The 20,976-nt window shown below is 40.4% G+C and overlaps 2 protein-coding genes across 2 annotated transcripts in view; one reads left to right on the plus strand and one right to left on the minus strand.

The window, feature by feature from the left end:
- LOC110851091 lies at positions 1-11,427 on the plus strand. The gene is made up of 30 exons (XM_022098726.2): positions 1-334; positions 2,773-2,860; positions 2,951-3,067; positions 3,639-3,680; positions 3,757-3,867; positions 3,957-4,107; positions 4,209-4,336; positions 4,406-4,512; positions 4,586-4,730; positions 4,807-5,079; positions 5,144-5,316; positions 5,398-5,500; positions 5,581-5,766; positions 5,850-6,044; positions 6,118-6,387; positions 6,450-6,710; positions 6,804-6,955; positions 7,031-7,650; positions 7,718-7,929; positions 7,997-8,138; positions 8,213-8,337; positions 8,421-8,675; positions 8,761-8,933; positions 9,031-9,215; positions 9,289-9,519; positions 9,601-9,751; positions 9,832-10,063; positions 10,205-10,470; positions 10,552-10,663; positions 10,734-11,427. The coding sequence occupies exons 1-30, from the start codon at positions 272-274 to the stop codon at positions 11,072-11,074; spliced, it is 5,610 nt and encodes a 1,869-aa protein (XP_021954418.1). The 5' UTR covers positions 1-271; the 3' UTR covers positions 11,075-11,427.
- Positions 11,270-20,976, minus strand: part of LOC110851092 (allatostatin-A receptor) — an 18,803-nt gene continuing 9,096 nt past the window's right edge. Inside the window, exons 2-10 of the mRNA XM_022098727.2 lie at positions 17,506-17,746; positions 17,346-17,427; positions 16,580-16,747; positions 16,255-16,378; positions 15,567-15,775; positions 13,316-13,565; positions 13,044-13,160; positions 12,884-12,936; positions 11,270-12,786 (exon numbers count right to left, since the gene is read on the minus strand). Coding sequence (XP_021954419.1) covers positions 12,522-12,786; positions 12,884-12,936; positions 13,044-13,160; positions 13,316-13,565; positions 15,567-15,775; positions 16,255-16,378; positions 16,580-16,747; positions 17,346-17,427; positions 17,506-17,746 — 1,509 coding nt within the window. The 3' untranslated portion in view covers positions 11,270-12,521. The remainder of the gene's footprint in view (positions 12,787-12,883; positions 12,937-13,043; positions 13,161-13,315; positions 13,566-15,566; positions 15,776-16,254; positions 16,379-16,579; positions 16,748-17,345; positions 17,428-17,505; positions 17,747-20,976) is intronic.

Genomic DNA, 20,976 nt, shown 5'->3' on the forward strand with positions numbered 1-20,976 from the left:
TCCCACGCCAGTGTGCTCTTTGATCTCAAATAATTCACAACCATTTCAGCTCCAGCTCGTGCAGCAAACTGGTTCGCTTTCATCTTCAAATAATAATCAATTCAAAACTTGTTTTCGGTGGATTGAAAACTTTGAAAGTTGTGGTTCTTTCTTTCCGAGTGGAGAAAGTTGTGTGTGCCCGGAATTCAGTTCAAAAGAGCACTTGGATATCGGACAAAGTGTGGATCGGATATTTCGTTGTACTGCAAGCAGCGTGTAGTAGAACCTGCTTATGGTGGTGTTAGTTCCTACTTCTGGATTGGAGCAGAAATTTGGAATGAGACAAAAGAAGAAGGTGAGAGACACTGAGATTTCTTGTTGCTTGACTTTCTCCACCACTTTTTTGGCATACATAATTTGCATACACATAATTTGCATTTTCTTTCAATTTATATTTTTAATGATAAAAAATACAGCCCAATACGGAACGAAGGATAAGTTTTTATTAATTTCAAGTCACGTTTGCCCAATAATTGCATCGAATCATGGATAAATCTCTGCATCAAGTTACGTAAATGTAATTGGCTGAATGGGCATAATAATAATAATTCATTTTTTTTCGACACGATGAAAAACTCGAGGCATTGCACTCCCTCGTAAACAACGCTGGACGATGTCGTGCAAATCGTCGACATAAATTTAGCTCGGGGTTTTTTTATAGAAAGGAGTGCATGATGATGGCAACCTCATAATTATCATCATTCCAGTTGTGCCCATTCTCGGATGAAAGCGAGCAACGGTAAATTGACGTTGCAAATAATAATGAGTGGAAGGGTAGCAAGCATAGCGTGAGTGAGTGGTGGCGTTGTCTGTATTAAATAAAGTCATCGTTCCACTCCACTGGTCAATAATGGATGGATGGAGTCCAACTCAAATTAATGGCGGAGGAGAATTCACAGCTTTTATAGATTTTGAATTTGTCATGTATATATTTCGAAATTTCGAAAATTTGGATCTCTCAGATTCAAAATTTTAATGAAAACCCTTACTTTCACCTTTCCAATCTGAAGGCGTAGTGAAAGTGGAGTGGACTCTGGTCAAGAAATACCGTAGGGATTTCCCTTTGGTCGTGAAGGTGTAATTTTCATGTTTCAGGTGGATGTTCCAATAAACACAATAATAATAATAATAAATGGTCGTCCAGGAAGTTGACGACGGATTATCACCACCATCCGACCCCATTGTTGATGCTTAGCTGAAGCATTTCCATTTTCTAAACTTATCTCGCTCGCGATCTCTTTTCCTCATCAAAAGTATTCTCTGAATGAAATTTTTAACATCTCATGACTCATGAAACGTGATTTTAACCCTTTCAACTCAAATTCTCTGGAAATCATAAAACGAAAAATGGAAAAGGGGTTCAATCTCTTTAAATGCAATCAGTACAAAATTTTAATTTTAAATCAGACATCCAAAAAAATATGTCATGGTCCTCAGAATATTTTCAATATCTAAAATATCCATAAATCTAAACTTGTAAAAGTCGCTAATCAGGCGTGGAGGTTTGGACATCAATTTGTTAAACAGATTAGTCACACCACGCTGCTCGTCTCTCGTGGAATTTAAATCGGTGTCTGCATCTCATTCCAGAAAACAAAAAGAGCAAAAGCGCATCATGGAACGGAAGATAATGAATGTGCATATTTAATGAATAGCTCAATTTAACAAAGTTTGTTACGGATACTATGACACGATATATTTGGGCACGTTTTTAACCAAAGAGTGGAATTTTGCAGACACCACGAACCCTATTCATTGTTGACGGCTTTATTGTTTGTTCAAAATCCATACCCACTCTGCACTGGAAATACACATGTACTAAAGCAACCACATGCTCAAATTATCAACGTATGATGAGCAGTCAATGGCCTTCTATTTTTTTTTTTACTCATTGTCATGAAACCAAGTTATTATTAAAACTGTATTATGCGATAGTGAGCCGAGTTGGGGGAGAGTCACCACCACATTAATTAGATTATGGTGGAAAAATTAAGGGCTACGAACGGAAAGGGCAGCATTAAACTGGTGGAACCGGAAGTTGATGAGGTTGGTTGTGTGTGGCGTCTCTCTCCCTCGACGTCCACGTCCACGTCCAGCACTCCACCACAATGAGGAATAAAGATATCGAGTCATGTTTACTCAGGCGCACCCCTATTTCCAGTCTCATCAGTGTCATTCGGCCCCTTTTTGTGTCACACTTTTTTCCATTCGACTCCTTTGTTCGCGTCACTGGACATTTCGTTTCAGACATAATGGTATTTCACCATAATTTAAATTAGATGGTTTCGTAATAGTGAAATATTGGATGTAATTTATTATTTCAATTTATTAAAACGACGATTCACAAATATGTCGTAATGCTGGAAATGTCCCAAAATTGTCCCAAATTTAGTACAAAAATGCATGAAAGTGTATAATTTTACTTTCATGAGGCAAATACTGTCATAATTTTTTAATTGAGAGAGCACATTCCTTTCATGAATTGAAACTAATTAAGCTAAAAATCAGCAATAAATCTTAGTGCAGTCATCCCACTCGGTGGTTACACCTTAAAAAAATGGTAAAAGCAAAGTTGACCATCAAATCTCTATAAAATAGGAAATGAAAAGGAAGTGCATTTTCCGCTACTCTTCCAGCGTTCATATGCATACGATTTCAAGTTGTGGCCTTGTAATTGTTTTTGCTCGCAGGAAAATAATGCCAACTAATGAATTTGATTTAATCTTAATCTAGGCGCGGCCTTTGGGTTACCCTCCTCCAGGGATGGCTTGCAAATGTCTGTTCCTAATTTTAACCATTGTCCTCCCCACATACGCACAAGGTAATGAATAACGTACTAATTAATGCAATGTCCTTCAAGGCACCCTAAAGTATGTAACTATTAACCTGCTGTTGTTTAAATATGCGCCAGGTGAATGTTTTGGTGGGTACGAAACGTATGAGAAGACGACTGGAATGGCTTTGACTGAGGGCGACCCCCAAGGATTGCTTCACCAGCCAGGAGCCGCAGTAACGAGAGACTGTACCGGTAAGAAAAGACGACCTTGGTTAAAATTCGAAGGTGTGCATAAAAAGGGCAAGACACCAGAAATCTTAGTTAAAGATGAAATCATATCAAGCACAAAAAAATGTATACATCAAAGTAATGCTATCATTGAGCTGGAAAGTAATAGTCGGAGAATGACCACATGAGAATGTGTATACATTTTGCAGGTACTGCTTATCACCTTCCTCAGGAGGGTTAAGAACATCATATTTATTGGCATAATGAAAATTGGTCGTCCATCTCGTTTTTATTGCTGCAGTTAAATATCAAAGTTTTTTGTTTTCTCTTGACCCCTTCTATCAAATTGAGCTGGAAGGTTTCGACGTGTCATAAGAAACTTATAATTAGTAATTCAGGTTGTTAAGTATCAAGTGTGCGGTCAATTTGACTCTCTTAATTGTGAAATAGGACTATCATATAGTTGATAACTGTAAATATTGGGAGAAAATGTCACCTTTTATGTTCTGCGCCTATCCTTTATGCATAAGTGGTTTTAAAATATTTACATTACTCTTGATTTGGTTTCAATAAAGTATGCATTCCTTTGTTACAGCTGTATGTAGGCAGAGTACAACCTGCAAAGCCTTCACCGTTGGTGGGTGTAACTCCATTTTCTAAAAATCCCTTCCATATTTTTTAACCATATTTCACTAACTACTTTCATTCCTTAGATTATGACAAGTCCCGATGTGACTCTTACGAGGTCGACTCCGTCAGCAGGAGAGACAAGCTGAGAGAAGACCCGAGGAGTAACTTTTTCGAAAAAATTTGTTACAAAGGAGGTATGCAATTTGTTACTACATATTTGTACGAATGACATTGAGATGGATTCTCAACCTTGGACTAATTTGTACTCTTTGTTGACACGTAGTGACTCAACAAGTCTGCAATGATCGATTGTGGGCTTTCGAAAGAGTTGTGGGCGCATTTTTGGAAGGATTTGACGACAAGGAAGAAAGAGCTATCCAGTCAAAAACGGATTGCGAAAGGCTTTGTTTGCTGGAAACGGATTTTGTATGCAGGTAAATATAAAATACATACGTGCATAAATCATGCATAAATTACTAACTATAAAGTTGTCCTAATGTAGATCTCATTAATTAACATTTTCTCCAATCTCAAGGTCTGCCGAATATGACGAAACGTTGAAAGTTTGTCGACTGAGTAGAGAGGACAGGCGAACTCAGCCAAGCGCGTTTCGACGACAGCCCAGAATTTCGGTGGATTATTTGGAAAATCAATGCGTTAAACGTATGAATAAAATAGCATATTTTGCAGTCAAAATTTTATTTTTACATAATAATATTTCCTTCTTAATAGAACTTCCCGACTGTCGGTACACAACTCGGCAAGATGTCTCAGTAATATCGATGGACGAATTGCAATTCGCAGCGTCTCGAGAGGATTGTCAATCTCTTTGCGACCATGTAATTTATTTATCTCATTTAATTTCAATTTGTCCCATGAACTAGCTAACCCTGTTCTATTTAATGACTAAAGGCTCGTGGGTTTACGTGTCGATCGACATCCTACTCCAGCGAAGATAACCGATGCTACCTTAGTGCCGATGATGCGATTAGCTTGATGGGTGCCACACTTCCGCACAAGCGTGGAGCCGTGTTCTCAGAAAAGCAATGCTACATTAGTACGATAAACTTCTTCATTTTTGTGCTTAATGTTCTTACTGTTCTTATCATGCGTTCTTATCGTTCTGAACACAGATAACTGCGAAGATGGATTATTCACCTTTGAGAAAGTCACTGGTCACTTTCTCCGAACGGCAAAACAGGAACCAATCAGTTTGCAAAATGCTGCTCCCGGAGTAACTTTGGAGTGTGTGGAACGTTGTCGAGATGCGGGGGCGGATTGTCCCGCTTTTGTTGTGGATCACTCTGCCATGCGATGTTTCAAATTGGATCGAAATACTCAAGGACGTGGAGAAGAGCTGACTAAACGAGATGGGCAAAATTATTTTGAAAAGATTTGTCTTAGAGGTATGGATTTCAAGTTATGATGACATTTTACGATACTTACAAGATTTTTACTTTCTCTTAAAAGGCAATACACGAGGATGCCGAGGTAGGGCGTGGGCATTTGAACGTCGACCTGGGAGGGAATTGAGAGGTCATGATGATCTCGTCATCCAACGGGTCCCAAGTCGTCGAAGTTGTGAAGAAAAATGTTTGGACGAAACACGATTTGTTTGTCGTTCTGCGGAATATCATACAGAGGCGAGAATTTAACATTAATTGGAAATTTAATTTAAGTAGCATTCCTAAAAGTTAAAATAAATTATAATTATTTGTTAACAGACGACCGAGTGCAGACTCAGTCGCGAGGATAGAAGGACAAGACCTACGGATTTTGTTGAGGCCCCGATGCAAATTGAGTACTTGGAAAACCAGTGTATCGAACGTGAGTTGCATACATCAATTTAGATAAAATGAGCTCAGAAGAATTTTATGGAGTATTTTAACAATTCTTTGTATACACAGCCGACCGTCGGTGTCCGTTCACCACTGTGGCCGAATCTCATCCACGTTACTTGGACACGGTGGTAAATGGTGTGACCAGCGAACAAGATTGTCAAGGAAGGTGTAACACTCATCGAGACTTTGTGTGTCGATCGTACTCTTTCTACGCTGCAGCTTCCCAATGTTTCATCTCAGGAGATGACAAAGGTTATCTTTTTACTATGACAAATTTTATTACGTATTATTCTTCGGATATGATGCCAATAACAAGCATTTTTCTATAAACTTAGCTTCCGCACTCGAAGAAGCGATACAGAAACGACCTGGAACCACGTATTACGAGAGGAATTGCAAGGGGACCCCTCTCGGCCCATTGCCACCTGCAATTTCAAGCGTGTCAGGAATACCGGAGCGCCCATTTAGCGGAGGACCGTTTGGAAATTCTATTGATGACAGACCACGACAAGGCATCACTGACCATCAAAGTGGGTTTTATTCAGTCATTTTGTGTATTAAGTAAAATGTATTTTTCACTAAATAAAGCATTTGTGCTTGTAGTTGGAAGATGCGCCTTTGGGCGGATGACATACGAGAAAGTTTCGGGCTACGAGTTGGACCGGGGTCACAGCTACCTCTTGTACCGAGATGCAGCCAGAGGGATTTCGGATAGATGTGCTAAAAGATGTCAAAGCGATATCAGATGTCACGCCTTCAACTTGGATTATAACAGAAATGAATGTTCCGCACTGGAGTTTGCTAATGATGAGGTCCGATATGACCTCCGTAGATCTTCTGGGGTAGCCTACTTTGAAGGGATTTGTCTACGAGGTAAGTTATTGAGTGGAGTGTCAGTTTATTTAGTCTAATTAAATTGTATTTGATTGATTAAGGTGGTGGCTGTGGACTTTTGTGGACATTTGAAAGAATTCCCAACTTCCAGCTTCGAGGCTTTGAGCGTGAAGTTGTCCGAGATGTTGGGAAAACTCAGTGTGAAGATCGCTGTTTGGAGGAACGAAGATTTATTTGTAGATCTGCAACTTACGACTGGAAAAAACGCGAATGTCGCTTGAGTACTGAGGACCGTTTCACACAAGCGAGAGGCTTTATCCCATCGGCGGAAACGGACTACTTGGAAAATCAGTGTGCTCCGCGTACGCATAAGTTTTTGCATAAATACTTAAATAATCTCTTGCATTAATCAAAACTACATCTCATATCATATTTTATTACATATTTTTCTACAGAGCCCAGAAAATGCAACTATAAAACGGCACAAAAGGATCGATATTTGATTTATGTGGACAAAGCAGAGCCAGCGCAACATGACGGAATGTGCCAACGAGCTTGTGACAAAGAACGAGACTTTAATTGCCGATCATACTCTTTCTTGGCCACTGTAAGAAACTATTCCAAAAACTAGAAAATAAGTGCTATTTATTCCAGTGTGATATAAACTATCTCTTATTTCTAGGTCGGAGCAGCAACCCCTGCGCCAAGTGTGTGCCTTTTGAGTGGAGACACGGCGGAAACAGCAGCCCCCAACGCATTCCAAGTCCAGCCAGGAGCCACTTATAACGAGAAAGAATGCGACCCCAGGAGCATTCCTGGTGGAGAATTCCAACGAGAGGCACTCAGACCACCATATCCACCTTCGTCTGACCCCTTCCTCTCTGACCCAAGACCTTACCCACCTGCAGGTCGTGACCCCTTCTCCCCAAACAGGCTGGACCCATACCCGTCTCAACCCTTTTCCGCTTACCCAACAAGTTCAAAGGACCCCTTTTCTACCAGTCGATTCCCAGCCACAAGTCGGGACCCTTATCCCACGAGGGATTATTATCCCCTCAGAGACCGAGACAACTATGGGCGAGAACCTTACCCAAGCAGGGACCCGTATTACAACAGGTACCCTCCAGGCCGAGATCGTGATGGGTACAACAGTCTCCGGGACCCGTACCCGTCTTCTGGATATCCACCAGGAGGAACTGCCGACCCAGGAAATTACTTGGACCCAGAACTCTCTCCGTACAGGTGTCGATACACTGTGACTTATGAAAAGGTTTTAGGACACACCTACAACGGAGCAAGAAAGTAAGTGGAAAATTCATGTAAATGAAAATACATGTATGAATTGAGTATATGAATATCTCATTTAAAGGGAATTGATACCAACCCGGTCCGATTTTGGGATAACTGGAGAATGTTTGAAAGAATGCGATCAACTTCGTGATAGATGTTTAGCAGTGAGTTTGGAACCTGTCCGTGGAGCTGGAAAGAGGTGTTTTGCACTCGATCGGTCATCCGAGGCGGACGCTTCCTTACTCCATCCATCCGTGGAATTGACTCATTACGAAAAAATATGTCTGAGAGGTGACATGATTAATATGACCACTTTTATGATTTAATATTCGTGCTAATTTTATGCATCTCAATTTAGAACGAAGTTGTGGTAAAATGTGGACATTCACCCGAGTTCCAGAGCATGAGTTGGTTGGACCAGGTGATCTCGAAATCAGAAACATTTACAACAGAAGGCAATGTCAAGATGAGTGTCTTCGAGCACCGAGAGGTCCTTGCAGGTTAGTCGTCGTCCTTCGCTTCTATTCATGATCAATATAAATATGAAGAAATACGTAACTCCCTTGTCCTTCAGATCCGTCACCTACTATAATCGAGAACGTCTCTGCAAGTTGAGCAGTGAGACGAGAAGAACTCGACCAGAAAGTTTTCGAAAAGCTGGGCCTGACATTGACTACATGGAAAATGAGTGTGCTCCAAGTAAGTTGATAACTCCTTATCTTATGTAAAGGTATAAATGCTTTGTAGTGGTGATTAATTTGTGTTCTTTTTCCATAATTCAGCTCCTCCTCACTGCGAATATACCGATTCCCCCGGAAGATACTTGCCTGTTGCAGATAAATTCATTCCTCGAGTCTACACACATGAGGATTGTCGACGAAGTTGCGACACTGAGCCAGAATTCCAATGTCGTGCCTTCAGTTTTCATGCTTATCGACGGGAGTGTCTCCTCAGTTCGGATGATACGCACTCAAGTGGAACAGCTCTCGTATCCGATCAAGACTTCTTTTATGGAGAACGTGGAACTTGCAATAATGGTGATAAATCTTTGCATACGTGGATTTATATGAAGAAATTGTTGTCACATTATGAAGGAAACCTTACTTTTTTCGTAAATATTAGTTAAAGTTGACTGTACTCCGTCCGACATGATGGTCACCATCAATTTTGGAAACCCATTTGCTGGCAGGGTATTTGCCACAGGAAATCCTCAATCTTGTTTCGAAATGGGTGGAGACAGGAGCCAACTTGTATTGAGAATATCTTTGGGAACACAGTGCGGAACATTGCAACAGGTACATACATACAAAGCTAAATACAATGTTAAGTTGTAATATTTTTCATATAAATTTCAGCTTCATAGTAAAATCTTATTGAATATTATACTTGTAGGGACGAGGTCGATATGTCAATCACGTCGTAATCCAACAGAACCCAGTAATTATGCAAGAGTCGGACAAAACAATTCGAGTCGAGTGTTCCTTTGATGCCAATGACCAAACCGTATCTTACGCACCTGCCGGTGTATCTGGATCAAGAGAATATCCCGACGCAGCTAACAATGGACTTTCTGTAACGTGAGTGCCGCATATAAATTTACTTTAACTTACCAATTTGATACGACTCAAAAAATGAATTGACTTATAACAGGGTCCCCTTTAAACCTACGGGAACCAATATTTACACAAACACCGCACCCACGCCGAACGTCCGGATGCGAATTGTCATGAGAAATGGACAAGATGCCTCCGTAGTCGGATTGGGTGAAGAACTTCAGTTGAAAGTAGAAATTGATCCATCCAGTGCCTTTGGAATATTTGCCAGGAATTTGGAAGCTAGGACGGAATACGGAGAATTGCTCACTCTTATTGATAACATTGGGTAATTGTGATACATAAAAAGATGAATTAATCTTCACAGAAACGACTTGTAGCAACCATCGAGTCTCATTTTAACTTGCAGATGTCCTCGAGACCCTAACGTGTTCCCCGGTCTGGAAATAGAGCGAGGAACAAGAAACTTGTTTGCAGATTTCAAAGCTTTCAGATTCCCATCCACCGCTACCGTGAACTTTGTCGCGACTGTACAATTCTGTCAGGATGCTTGCCAACCGGTAAGTAATCATCGTAAATTAATTAATAAATGACAATTCCATTAGCACTACTTTACTTAACTTTAAAATTATTGCTCCAGGTGAGATGTCAAGCTGGATTGGAATCGTTTGGACGACGAAGACGATCCATAACTTCGAACGATACATCGGAACCTATTCTTCATCAATTCAGCATGACGATCCCATCTCCAACATTAGCCACCACCTCCCACGCCCCCACAAATAGCACAATTCATCAAAATATGCAACCGTACAACTTGTTCCCACACCAGCAACCAGTAACACCGAAACCAACTTCTTCAGACACACAAGGTACATTTGCATATCGCAATCGAAGCACGAGCCAGACAATTTCACAATCACAATGATTAGCAGACGGATATTTCACAATTTCTCTTTAAAATCTTACCTTGATAATTATTCATGTGGTTCACGTTTTGATTGATATTTCAGTTCCTCTGAAGCCCGTCTCCACCGCAGGAACTCCGACAATAGAGCGTGGCTATAAATATTCGCCGTTCCACCAATCTCCGCACATCATTGAGTCTGAAGGAGCCCGACCCAGCCAGATAATTAGGCAGCTCACCACCTCCGTTCCAAACACCTTAAACCCACCGAGTAATGAGGACCCACATATAATCATGAAGCAAGATAATGTGGAAAGTTCTACCAAAAAGCCAATGTCAGAGTTGCCCGGTGCACTTCCCATTCACTCGAGGGTACAATAGCAAAAAAAGTTTTAATGAGACGAAACGATGCATTTTCATCATTATTACATTGTTAACTTGGTTTGTTTACAGCTCGTGGTGAAAGCAAAAGAGGATGAAAATATGCCCAACAGCGACGAGCTTGACCTTGCCTTCCGCCGTAGAATTAATGAAAGTAGACAGTACTCGTCTGCCGTGCCGTCGTGTAAGAATTCATCTATTTTTGACGAATTTTGACAAATTTTCGAGCAATACTATTTTTTTTGCATTTCCAGCCGGACCTGCCACCTACGATGGATATGTTTGCAGCACGAAGGGGAGCGTCGTGGGGGCCATTTTGACCGTGTTGTTGCTCCAGTTGGGGCTAATTGGTGCATTTTGGGTGTTCTACAGGTCAAAGCAACGACACTGGGAGAAACTTGGCGGGGGTGACTATGACCCTCGAACAATCCACTCTCACACACATTCCACAACGTCATCCACCTCGTCCTTCCCCACATCGCCGGAAGTAATCTTTAGAAGTGTGTACGATCGGTTGTCGGCAGGAGGGAGACGGATTCTCATTCCGTATCCCAACTCTCAAAACTCCAGCACACATTCTCGAGGGGGCAACTAACTTACCAATTTTTCATGATCATCTCTAACTTGATGAATCTTTTTCTTACTTTTTTCATACATGATGCTCTGCACTGCTCGTTGGTTAAGTATAAAGTATTAATAAGCATATACGTGTAAACAGTGATTACGTTATTATTTATTCATATAGAACAACTCTAAATTGGTTACGTACATAAATTTCAAGTGTTGTTTGACACACAAATATTTGTTTGTTTTCCATTATGCCGATCATCATGAGCTTGCCGACAAGCTTGGTACATACATAAATCTAATTTTTGCACCACCTCGGACATCGTTATAATTTGAAAATATGTAACACACATTTAAATATAATTACCGTGTAGTCAATAACATGCAATTCTGATACATCTTCTACATACATTAAATATATATATATAAATACGTACATGTAACAATTAACATTTATCATTTTACTAAAACTAGAATTTTTTTTCTAGGGACAAAAATAAAGGTAGAACTCCATAGACTGTAGAATTGTTGATGAAATTTTGTATTAAAATAAACATTTCAAAATCCATGTAGAGGTTTTTGAAATTTAATTTTGTATGTATTTGATTCAACAATGGCAGAACCACTGTGCAGCCTTTTTCCCAGCCTCATGTTCCATCCCATCATCCACTTCCATAAAAATCTGCATTATCTTCATCTTGGTATGAAACATATATAATATGCAAATTAGAATCACACTTGAAAAGAGAGTCAAAAATGGTGGCATCATTTTCACTTGTACTTGATGCACCAACGAACGGAGAACGATATAATATTTATTTATAAGTAATGTATCACGACGATCATGAGTTACGTTGCTAGACTAACAATGAATGAATCCTTATACTTATTCACGGTACACATGAGATAACTTATGCCAGACACGCAGATCATATCCAGAGAGGAATTCATACATACGTACAACATTTGAGTGACTCTACATATAATTGACACGATCTACAGTTTGCATCACAACAATGAATGAAAAGGCTACAAGAATCTGCAAACCGGATCGAAATCAGCAACATCAGGAATTACTTATGAGGGAACAACAATTCACGGAAGATTACTAGAGAAACGCGACGACAAGTACGGAATGAGCTACATACATGAGAAAGACCAACAACTTCTTGAGTGAAAAAGTCCTACATCGTCGCCATATTCATACATAGGTGAAAAGGTGCACGAACTACTTAATCTGGGTGACATGATATTTTTAGTCAGCTTTTGGAAATGCATGCACATTGAAATGAAACTACTGCAATAAATCAGGATCAGAAACACGGCTAAGATTCTTCTCTAAATTGGGATGCATTGAAAGTTGTGTAATAATGGAATCGTTCCATCATCACTGATTGTTTGCCTATGCGGTGTTGGCATTGGATAATCTGGACAAGATTGATTCATTCCTCGTCCTTCAGCCACGAGGACAAAGATTAAATGGTGGAAATCCCGTGCACTTCCGTATTTCGAGTGCTCACAGCCTCCGAGTAGTAGTTGCTGGAGAAAGTAGAGTCCGGTCGGTATGGTTGCTTGCTGCGTGCCCGGTTGATGGCTGACCTCAGTGGGATATCATTTCTGGGATTGAGGGGAACGGCTTTGAAGCAGCTGCAGCCACACAGAGCGCTCAACCTGGCCAACTGCCGACTCATTGACCGACGAAAGTTCTTCGACATGAAGGAATAAATGAGTGGATTGAAGCTAAAAAAAATTAGAAGTAAGAAGAATTATTTGGGAGCAGGCATGTGTGTCTAATTCGTCATTATTTTGAGTAATTTAACCCCTGATGAATACCTACCTCGAGTGGATAAATGGTATTAAGCTGAATATGACCCTTGTGTTGTACATTTGCTGAAGGGGAAAAAATACGGAAACATAACATTAGCATTAGAGGTCAATACAGATGCAGGAGAAAGTGATATGCGATTAATTTGGGCTAATCAACTATTCATACTCACTTGAGTGTACACCTCAAGCCCAAAGGTTTCTGCGAGTTTCAGAGTGATTGTTAATATCAGTTTCGGTCCCCAGCACAGCAGAAACAGGAGAATTACTAAGATTAGCATCTTGATGACCTGGAAATTACAAGGAAGGGATTAATTTCATTCAAATGATGGGATGATGCGATGAGTGCTCTATTATCGAGCTAATTCTATATAATTTGATGACTTTTTCATAAAATTGTTCCAATTTATAGCGTACTATTTCCTTTCCCTACTTGTTTACTTACTTGTTTACGGGCTTTCTTAACATCGTCTCCTCGGTTGGCTCGCATATGGTTTGCGGAACGTCGTGCTGCGCCATGTGCCAGGGTGGCTGTAGGTTTTTCAGATCCAAGATATTTTGTGTTCTTATATTCAGAATCCGCCGCTTTCGGTCCGGGTCGTTTATCCCGCAAGAAACGGGAAGTACTGCCGCAAGTGGATTGTTCTTCTCGCTCTTCAGATGTCCGTTTTGTGGTTGGTCGACGGTCCGCCATGCTAAAGTAGTTTTTAAAGTATGAGCATTAAAAATGTGGCGTCAGTTAATCAAAAATTGAATCGGATGATTACTTATTATTTGGCATTCTTAAAGTATATTCAATTTGCATAAATATAAGTAATTTTCAAAAACTAATTTCCATCTAGAGCATCAAGCCTGACTTTTGTCATCATAATGAATACCAACCACGTGACACGATCGTCGCAGGTGTCGTCAACAGGCATTCGAGTACAGGACATGTTATGATAGGTACTAAACATGTGCTAATTTTTGGAAACTTTTTGCAAGACATTTTGAGAAAAATGATTACTAAGCAATGCATATAGCCATCTACACCAAAAAGATGACGTCTTAACTCCAGTTTCAACGGATAAACGTCAAAATATCTGGAGGAGCAAACTGTCGGTTTCAGGGACAAGAATAGAGATTTCTGTGATTGGAGTGAAAGGTGGAAAATTCAATAAACAGTTCTTTCATAGGAATTTATTCGCCATGCACGTACGTAGTCGAACTAGAGCAGAAGTAGAAATACATAATAAACCAGACTTTCTCCAATAGTCGGTCTATTCCATGAAAATGCTGCTGCGTATACTCGGAGAAACATGACATCACAACATCCCATACTACAATTATCCATTTACTTGCACAATATAAATCCAGCATAGACGATGACCCTCTCCCATGAGGTACGTATAGCATATTACTCGAGACTCTATTTGCTACTTTATTTGACACACTGACTGCGACAAAGTCTGTGAGTTGCATAACTTGCATTTCCATCTTCATCGGAGGAGCAGGAGATGAGATCCCGAATACCAAAACCCATGACAAATTTGAGTACAAGAAAGCAGCCAGAAGTCGTCTCGCCTGCTGTCTTGTTGCATTATTTGAAAGAGACACGACACGACGGCACCCACCCCCATTTTCTAACATTCATGATGCTGCTGACAAGTGTCTGTCCTCGTCATACGAAGAGTTTTAGTAATTAAGTCGGATGCACGCGTAGGCATCATACGTAGTCGTCGTCGTCGTCAGGGAAAGCAGATAGGGGGATAGAATGCTACTGTCAGATTGGATTTATTCATCCGCAGCACCGCCCAACTTGTCCTCGTCGTCGTCGAGAGTCGACATTATTATTGCTGATTGAATGGAGTGGAATTATTACTTGCTTGATTCTATTTCAAGGATGGAACTGGAACGTTGACTTTTTGTCATAACACTCTGGACTTGAACTGGAATTACTCTTCAACCAATCAATATTTAATCGCTTCCGTCTACGCAATAAGCAACAATTGTTAATATGAAATGTATTTTGGAAATTGAGCCAAATTCATGTTCCCGTTTCAAAATTTAGCTCCTTGTTCGTTCATAAATTTTCAACTTTGATCACGAAATTACTCCATACTTTAACTTTGAAAAATATGAAATTTTCTACGCCCATGTCGCAATTTGAAACCAAGCAACATGTGGCTTTCGTATTTTGTGATCTGTCATCATCATCATAATGTGACGAGTTGAAAGGAGGAGAATAAGGACTCATCATCGGATTATGAATTAAAGAGAGAATGAGTTCCAGCAGAAGGAGATGAAGACGCAATTCTCTCGATAAGTCTCCCTCTCAGAGCAGACTGCATGAAAATCATAATTTGACAACTCCGACACAGCATTGGGCAGTATGACACTCATCTCGGGATAAGTTCTAAATTTGACGATGGCACATCACATGAAAATGATATATATATTTACGTATGTATATCCTATCTTTATCATTATCCTGAGCAATACACGTCATCCTCAGTCATGCGACTGCGAGAATAATCAAAATCATGAGATGATGAAACTTGAATTGAAAATGCTTGTTGTCCCACTGATTCGAATTACTCGATTCATTTGAAGTTGATCAATCCGAAAAAAATAATATGATTAAGTTTGATTTGCGAACAAAAAAATGCTCATCATCTCTCATACAGTGCGTCACATGGAACTTAATTACAACTGACCTTCTCGAATTCGTCAGGATATTTATGTTCCGAGTGCTCCTCCACAGTTCCCGAATGACATAAACGTAACAGACCATCATGACGAGTCCAGGTGCCACGAAGAGGATCACGAACTGATAGATCGCAAAGACAAGATTTTCATCCGCATTTTCACAATAGTAGACCTTCACCGAGATGATGTTGTTGGTGTAGACCATGCTGTAGCCATCCTGCAAGGGAAACGTATAGTGGGTGGGTTAGATTAATTCTAATATACATCCAATCTGCCAAGAGGGAGGAAAGCAATGCACAAAAGTGCCTAACGATGCAATGGAAACATGCAGTTATTTGGGAAAGTGGTCTCCTCTGCGGGAATGGCGACCTCATGGAGCGAGAACGAGATCCTGTCCCATTTTAATAATATCTTTGTAAAGTTCAACTATACGTATAGGTAAAACTCGACATCACGTTTTAATCTGCTGACGCAATAATGAAGTTTCAGAAATAATTTTGATTAGAAATGCACCCGTGTGGGGTGACGCGTCGTCTACTGCTGCCTTATCAGAGCAGACAGTGTGGCAGCTCATGGGAGAGAGTAAGAGAGACAAGCAATAAGCAGGGGTGTAAAGGCTTGGAAATTTTTATTGTTTCCTCGTGGAGGCTACTTTTGGGAAACCTGACGCCTCATCGAGAGTGTCAAATGGCTCACCTTGATCAGCATCACGGGCATGGAAAGGATCGTGGCAGAAAGCCAGACGAAAAGGATCGCTTTTCTGCAATTACTCAGAGTACAGAGGGAACGAGATCGCATAGGAAATACAATCACGATGAACCTGTTGAATGAAATGAGCTTCTCAGTTATCACGGTCACTACATCCTCACGGTGAAATAAGCATGTAGCCGTCATCTCTCAGATTTGCAACCACCATCATTCGAACTGAAAAAGAAAGTCTTTCCACGTCCGCATGCACACGGATGGATGGATGGAAGTGTGCAGTCGTCTTAATGGTCCATGAAACCTCGGAGGTACTTACCTCTCCAAACTAACAGCGCATAAATTCAGCACAGATGCCGATGCAGAAAGCAGGAGGACGTATTTCGTCGTTTTGCAAATGAATCCATTCCCATCAAACTGGAGAAAGTACTGCAGCATTTCCAACGGTACGCAAAGCAAGAGGAGAAGCAAGTCCGCCACGGCCAAACTGTGAATAACCATAACGTACGTGCATTTCATAAAATGAGAGATGGGAAATATTTCTCTGATGTAATATTGGTTGGTATGTCTATTTTAATCCTAGCACTATGTACTTTAATGCAAGTTATTGCTTCATCTAGTGTTCTACTTGTACATATGTTGCACAATGCGATATTATTGCAAGTAATTAAGCAAAGACAATAGAACTGGGTAGAGATTTGTCTGACAAAAGTGCACAACTTTTTTTTGTTGATGCAGTTCGTTCATTCATTCACCACCATAACATTGTGGACATTCCACATCGTCTGGTTTTCTGTGTGGTTGGTGATACTCACGACGACGGAGAAAGTATTTACAAGTGAATGGAAGGTTGAACTTTGTGTCTCAACAAACAACTTGGCCTGTTAGACATGAAGCTCTCTCACATTCATCTTTCTTTCACAAAGTGCTTCCCGGGGCCGAATATATTGTGTTGTGTACGTACGAGTGTGCATGGTTTTGTGTTCATTTGTTTGCTTGGGAACGAACGCTATTTGTCTCGGGACAAGGTGTTTTTTCCCTCTGCTACTTGTTTATTCTGGAAAATTATGGATGAGAAATCTCACCTGACTAGAAAGAGGTTCGTTGCATTTCTGCTCTTTCCGTCCCCAATCATGACAAACACGACGATGAGATTGCCCACGATCCCTGCGAGTACAAACACATTAATTCTTGAGACTCTTGCATAATCCTTGCAGCCTTGTTTCTCGCATTCGATTCGCTTACCTACGATGAAGGTGACCGCGTGAGTGATGACAATGTGATAGAATATCGGATTTCTCTTGGCCGGGTTCAACATTTCCTCTGGATTTTTCCAACAAATGACGTTGGGGTCATTAATTTCCGTGCAATTGAAGTCCAGATCTCCAAAGCCGGGTGTGATGGTGCTTGTCCAGTTGGAGAAAGTGCTTCGATTGAGTTCTCCTGCTGTGAGAACCCATTCCGGATCTGTGTCCATGTCACCCATCTATAAAAAACACAACAAGGCTTCGACGTAAATATACATAAAAGCTTTGCCAGGCGCTGACATTTCCCAATGATGATGCCAGCGAGAGATACGTATGTCAAAAAAATGAGTGGTCTCAAACACCTACAGGCAGACATAAATTCTAGTCGAGTAGGTGTTAAAGTGAAAAGTATAAAAATTACTGCACATTTTTCTTGGAAGAAGACGAAAGACCAGGTGAAAGTTTTTAAAGGCCAAATTTTTAATTCTTTGGTCAACATTTGCGAATACAAGCTTTGTCTCTTTCTCTTTACGTGATGATGGATGGTGAAAGTCGTGTTGGCTCACGTAATTGAGATTGGTACTTGAAGTACTTAGGTTATTTTAGTGGGTGCCGTAATAGAAGATGTTTCGTAACTGAAAACCATACGGTAGACATTTTCCTAAGTGAAAGTTACATGGTTCGCAAAAAAATACAAACCAGAATTCCACCTCATTTTTTGTATTTCTCTTTCTCAACTATCTTATCAACATGTGCCGCGATAATGGGACTGATGACGACGATGTTTTGTGTCTCGTGGTGGCGGTGGTGGTGGATGCAATTATTATTCATCTGCACGAGGTGACAGTTCCCTAATAGTCGTTATTAACTCTATTGTCAGATCTAGCGAAAACAAGTCGATGAGTAAATTTACGGTGGCGTCTAAGAGAGAGAAAAACAAGAATTCCCACTGCTTTGTTTCTCTTGTTGTCATCAAATGCTTACGTCTAAGCAGCCACAAGTCGAAAATTAAGACCCAACGCTCAGCCCATTTTCAGCATACCAAACGAACAAGTCAGGATTAATACGAAAAGTTGTACTCCCTCGAGGCCTTCATCGACTCTGGCATCTTTTACCCTTACCCTTTCTCCTCCAAGGTGGATGGGCTGTCGTTTTGTTGCTTTCTGAGAGTTTGAAGTTACTCATTATTAGACGGATAATTACAAGTCTTTGCAATACGCGGCTTTGAGGAGAAAGTTGTTATGCATCTTTTGTTGAGGTTTGTGTACATCCTTCTATCGCTGGCCGAATAAGGAAAAACAATGGCTGTCACTTCAAGGTGGACTTCATTTGTTTTGAATGGGCACGTGGGACAAGTTTTGAAGGACATGGGACGGACACCGCTTTTAGAATGAGCCTTAATTAGAACAGTTCGACATTAAACCGGTACAGAAGTGGGTTTATGTGCCGCCGTGGTGTCTCATTGAAAATGTCGTGAAATTAAGATTTCCTTATAATTCGAGGAAATCCTGTCTGTCTCAAATGACAAAGATCTGAGAAACTGAATGAGTATAATGCCTCGTGTGAGATCTGTTTACTCGGAGATTGTATTTATCACTTTAGAGTAAATCAAGGGGAAGAAAACGATGGAATCAGGTATGAAAAACAGACATGTTAAAAATTCTAATTAAATTCAGTCTCCGTTGGATCAAACCCTTTTGAAAAATAATAAACAAGTAATAAGCACATCAAAGTGATCCAGGCTTAAAGGAGTGAAAATAATGCTGTCTCGTGGCTCACTCGTGCATGCAAATTATGTATCCCGTACTAACCATATCATGCATTTTATGTATCCTGTCCTATCTGAAGGACAATATTTTTTCTACGTTTTTTGTACACGAGTTGTTTTTCTCTGAAACTTACAGCACAAGAATAAATCAAAAATAGAACAAATTAAATAATTATGTCAAAGTACACGTCAAACAAAGCTAGGTACCTTCATTTCATTCACTGACGCACAGTCCAATTTTATATCGTTTTGTAAAGTAATTGTTGTTCCAAAACCTGTCCATACCCCGTATCTCGTTGCGAAAATAATTATATATCCCGCCAGTTTATGCTCCAAAATCGATATTATTAAACTTTTGCTAATTACATTAATTGATTAACGAACCCAGTGTAATTCGACTAGCGAAACACGCACTAACTCCTCGTGTATCTGTTTAATTTATTATTAAGTGATTCGGCCAATAATTCCGTGCCCACCACTGTGATACTTCCCCTGTGATGGAAGGAAGGCCGTCAGATCAGGGGTAAAATATGAGCTGGATTATATAAAGTTGGGTCAGCCTGACAAGTAAATTATTACTTCAGCCTCCGCAATCAACTTTTACTGGCACGTCATCAAGCACCCAATAATGTCCGCTTTTCGGTTTAATTTCATATCCAAACAATCAATCTGTAGTGGTGGTGGTGGTGGGTCTACTTTCACCCATCTTCTCCTCTTTCCATCCACTTCATCCCTGTCAACAATAATAATAATGGGTCCACCAACCAACGTATCCATCCACCACGCTCCTCTCTTTTACTACCAATTGATGCACCATAAAATTGTCGCAACCCATAACATGATGCAAGTCCATTCACTTCACGTGAGGTGGAAAAGTAATAGCAAAGTAGGTATGCCATGCATGGTTCTCTCGCTTTCTTTCATTAAATGTGCCCCTCCTCATCACGTAAATTGGACACTTGTAGCTCCACCGACCCAACATTGCACAACAGATATGACAAAGCGTCACACTTATCCGTCCTCTCCACGTTCCAACGTTAACACGCGTCATTTTCATACATTTCTATGACCACCACCCACTCAAAGTAAGCAATGTGATCCTAAATATGTTGACTACGTGTATATGTAGCCTGCCACGTTTCATATTTTCCTCTTATCTATTAGTCAATCAAATCTCAGGCTTCCAAGTTTTGCCTGATTTTAGGCTTTGTTAGGTAAAATCTGTTGATTGGGTTTGACACGCACGTAGCGTAAAGCTTTACCATCCAGGCGCTACATGCTGATTGGAAATGATTGTGAAGTAATTGTCTCCTCGACCGTGTGTAGGTGTGCTCGCTGTTGGTTTGTTATTACTCCTCCTTGGCGGAGAACATTTAATGAAACAAATTCCAAGTGGGGATCGTATTCAGTCGTGTTCTCGGTATAAAATGGGGATGAGTGCGGCGGGGTCTTATAAGAAAAAAGGAGAACATTTCGTAACAGACAGACCTTGTACCTAGAGCCAAATGGCTCTTCACGACCAGCCTCCGCTCCGGATTTTTTTAATATGAAGCAAATTTCTGTATATATGATGCGTGGATAAACCTCTTCAACTGGGAATCAAATCCTGGAACAATTGTTCTCCTAAGTAATTTCTTGATCCGTATAAGTGGAAATTTTAGGAAATAAATGTAGGTATGTGCATGCTGACAATTTCTCCTC

This window comes from Folsomia candida, unplaced genomic scaffold (genome assembly GCF_002217175.1).
Source record: "Folsomia candida strain VU population unplaced genomic scaffold, ASM221717v1 Fcan01_Sc006, whole genome shotgun sequence".
NCBI lineage: Eukaryota > Metazoa > Arthropoda > Collembola > Entomobryomorpha > Isotomidae > Folsomia > Folsomia candida.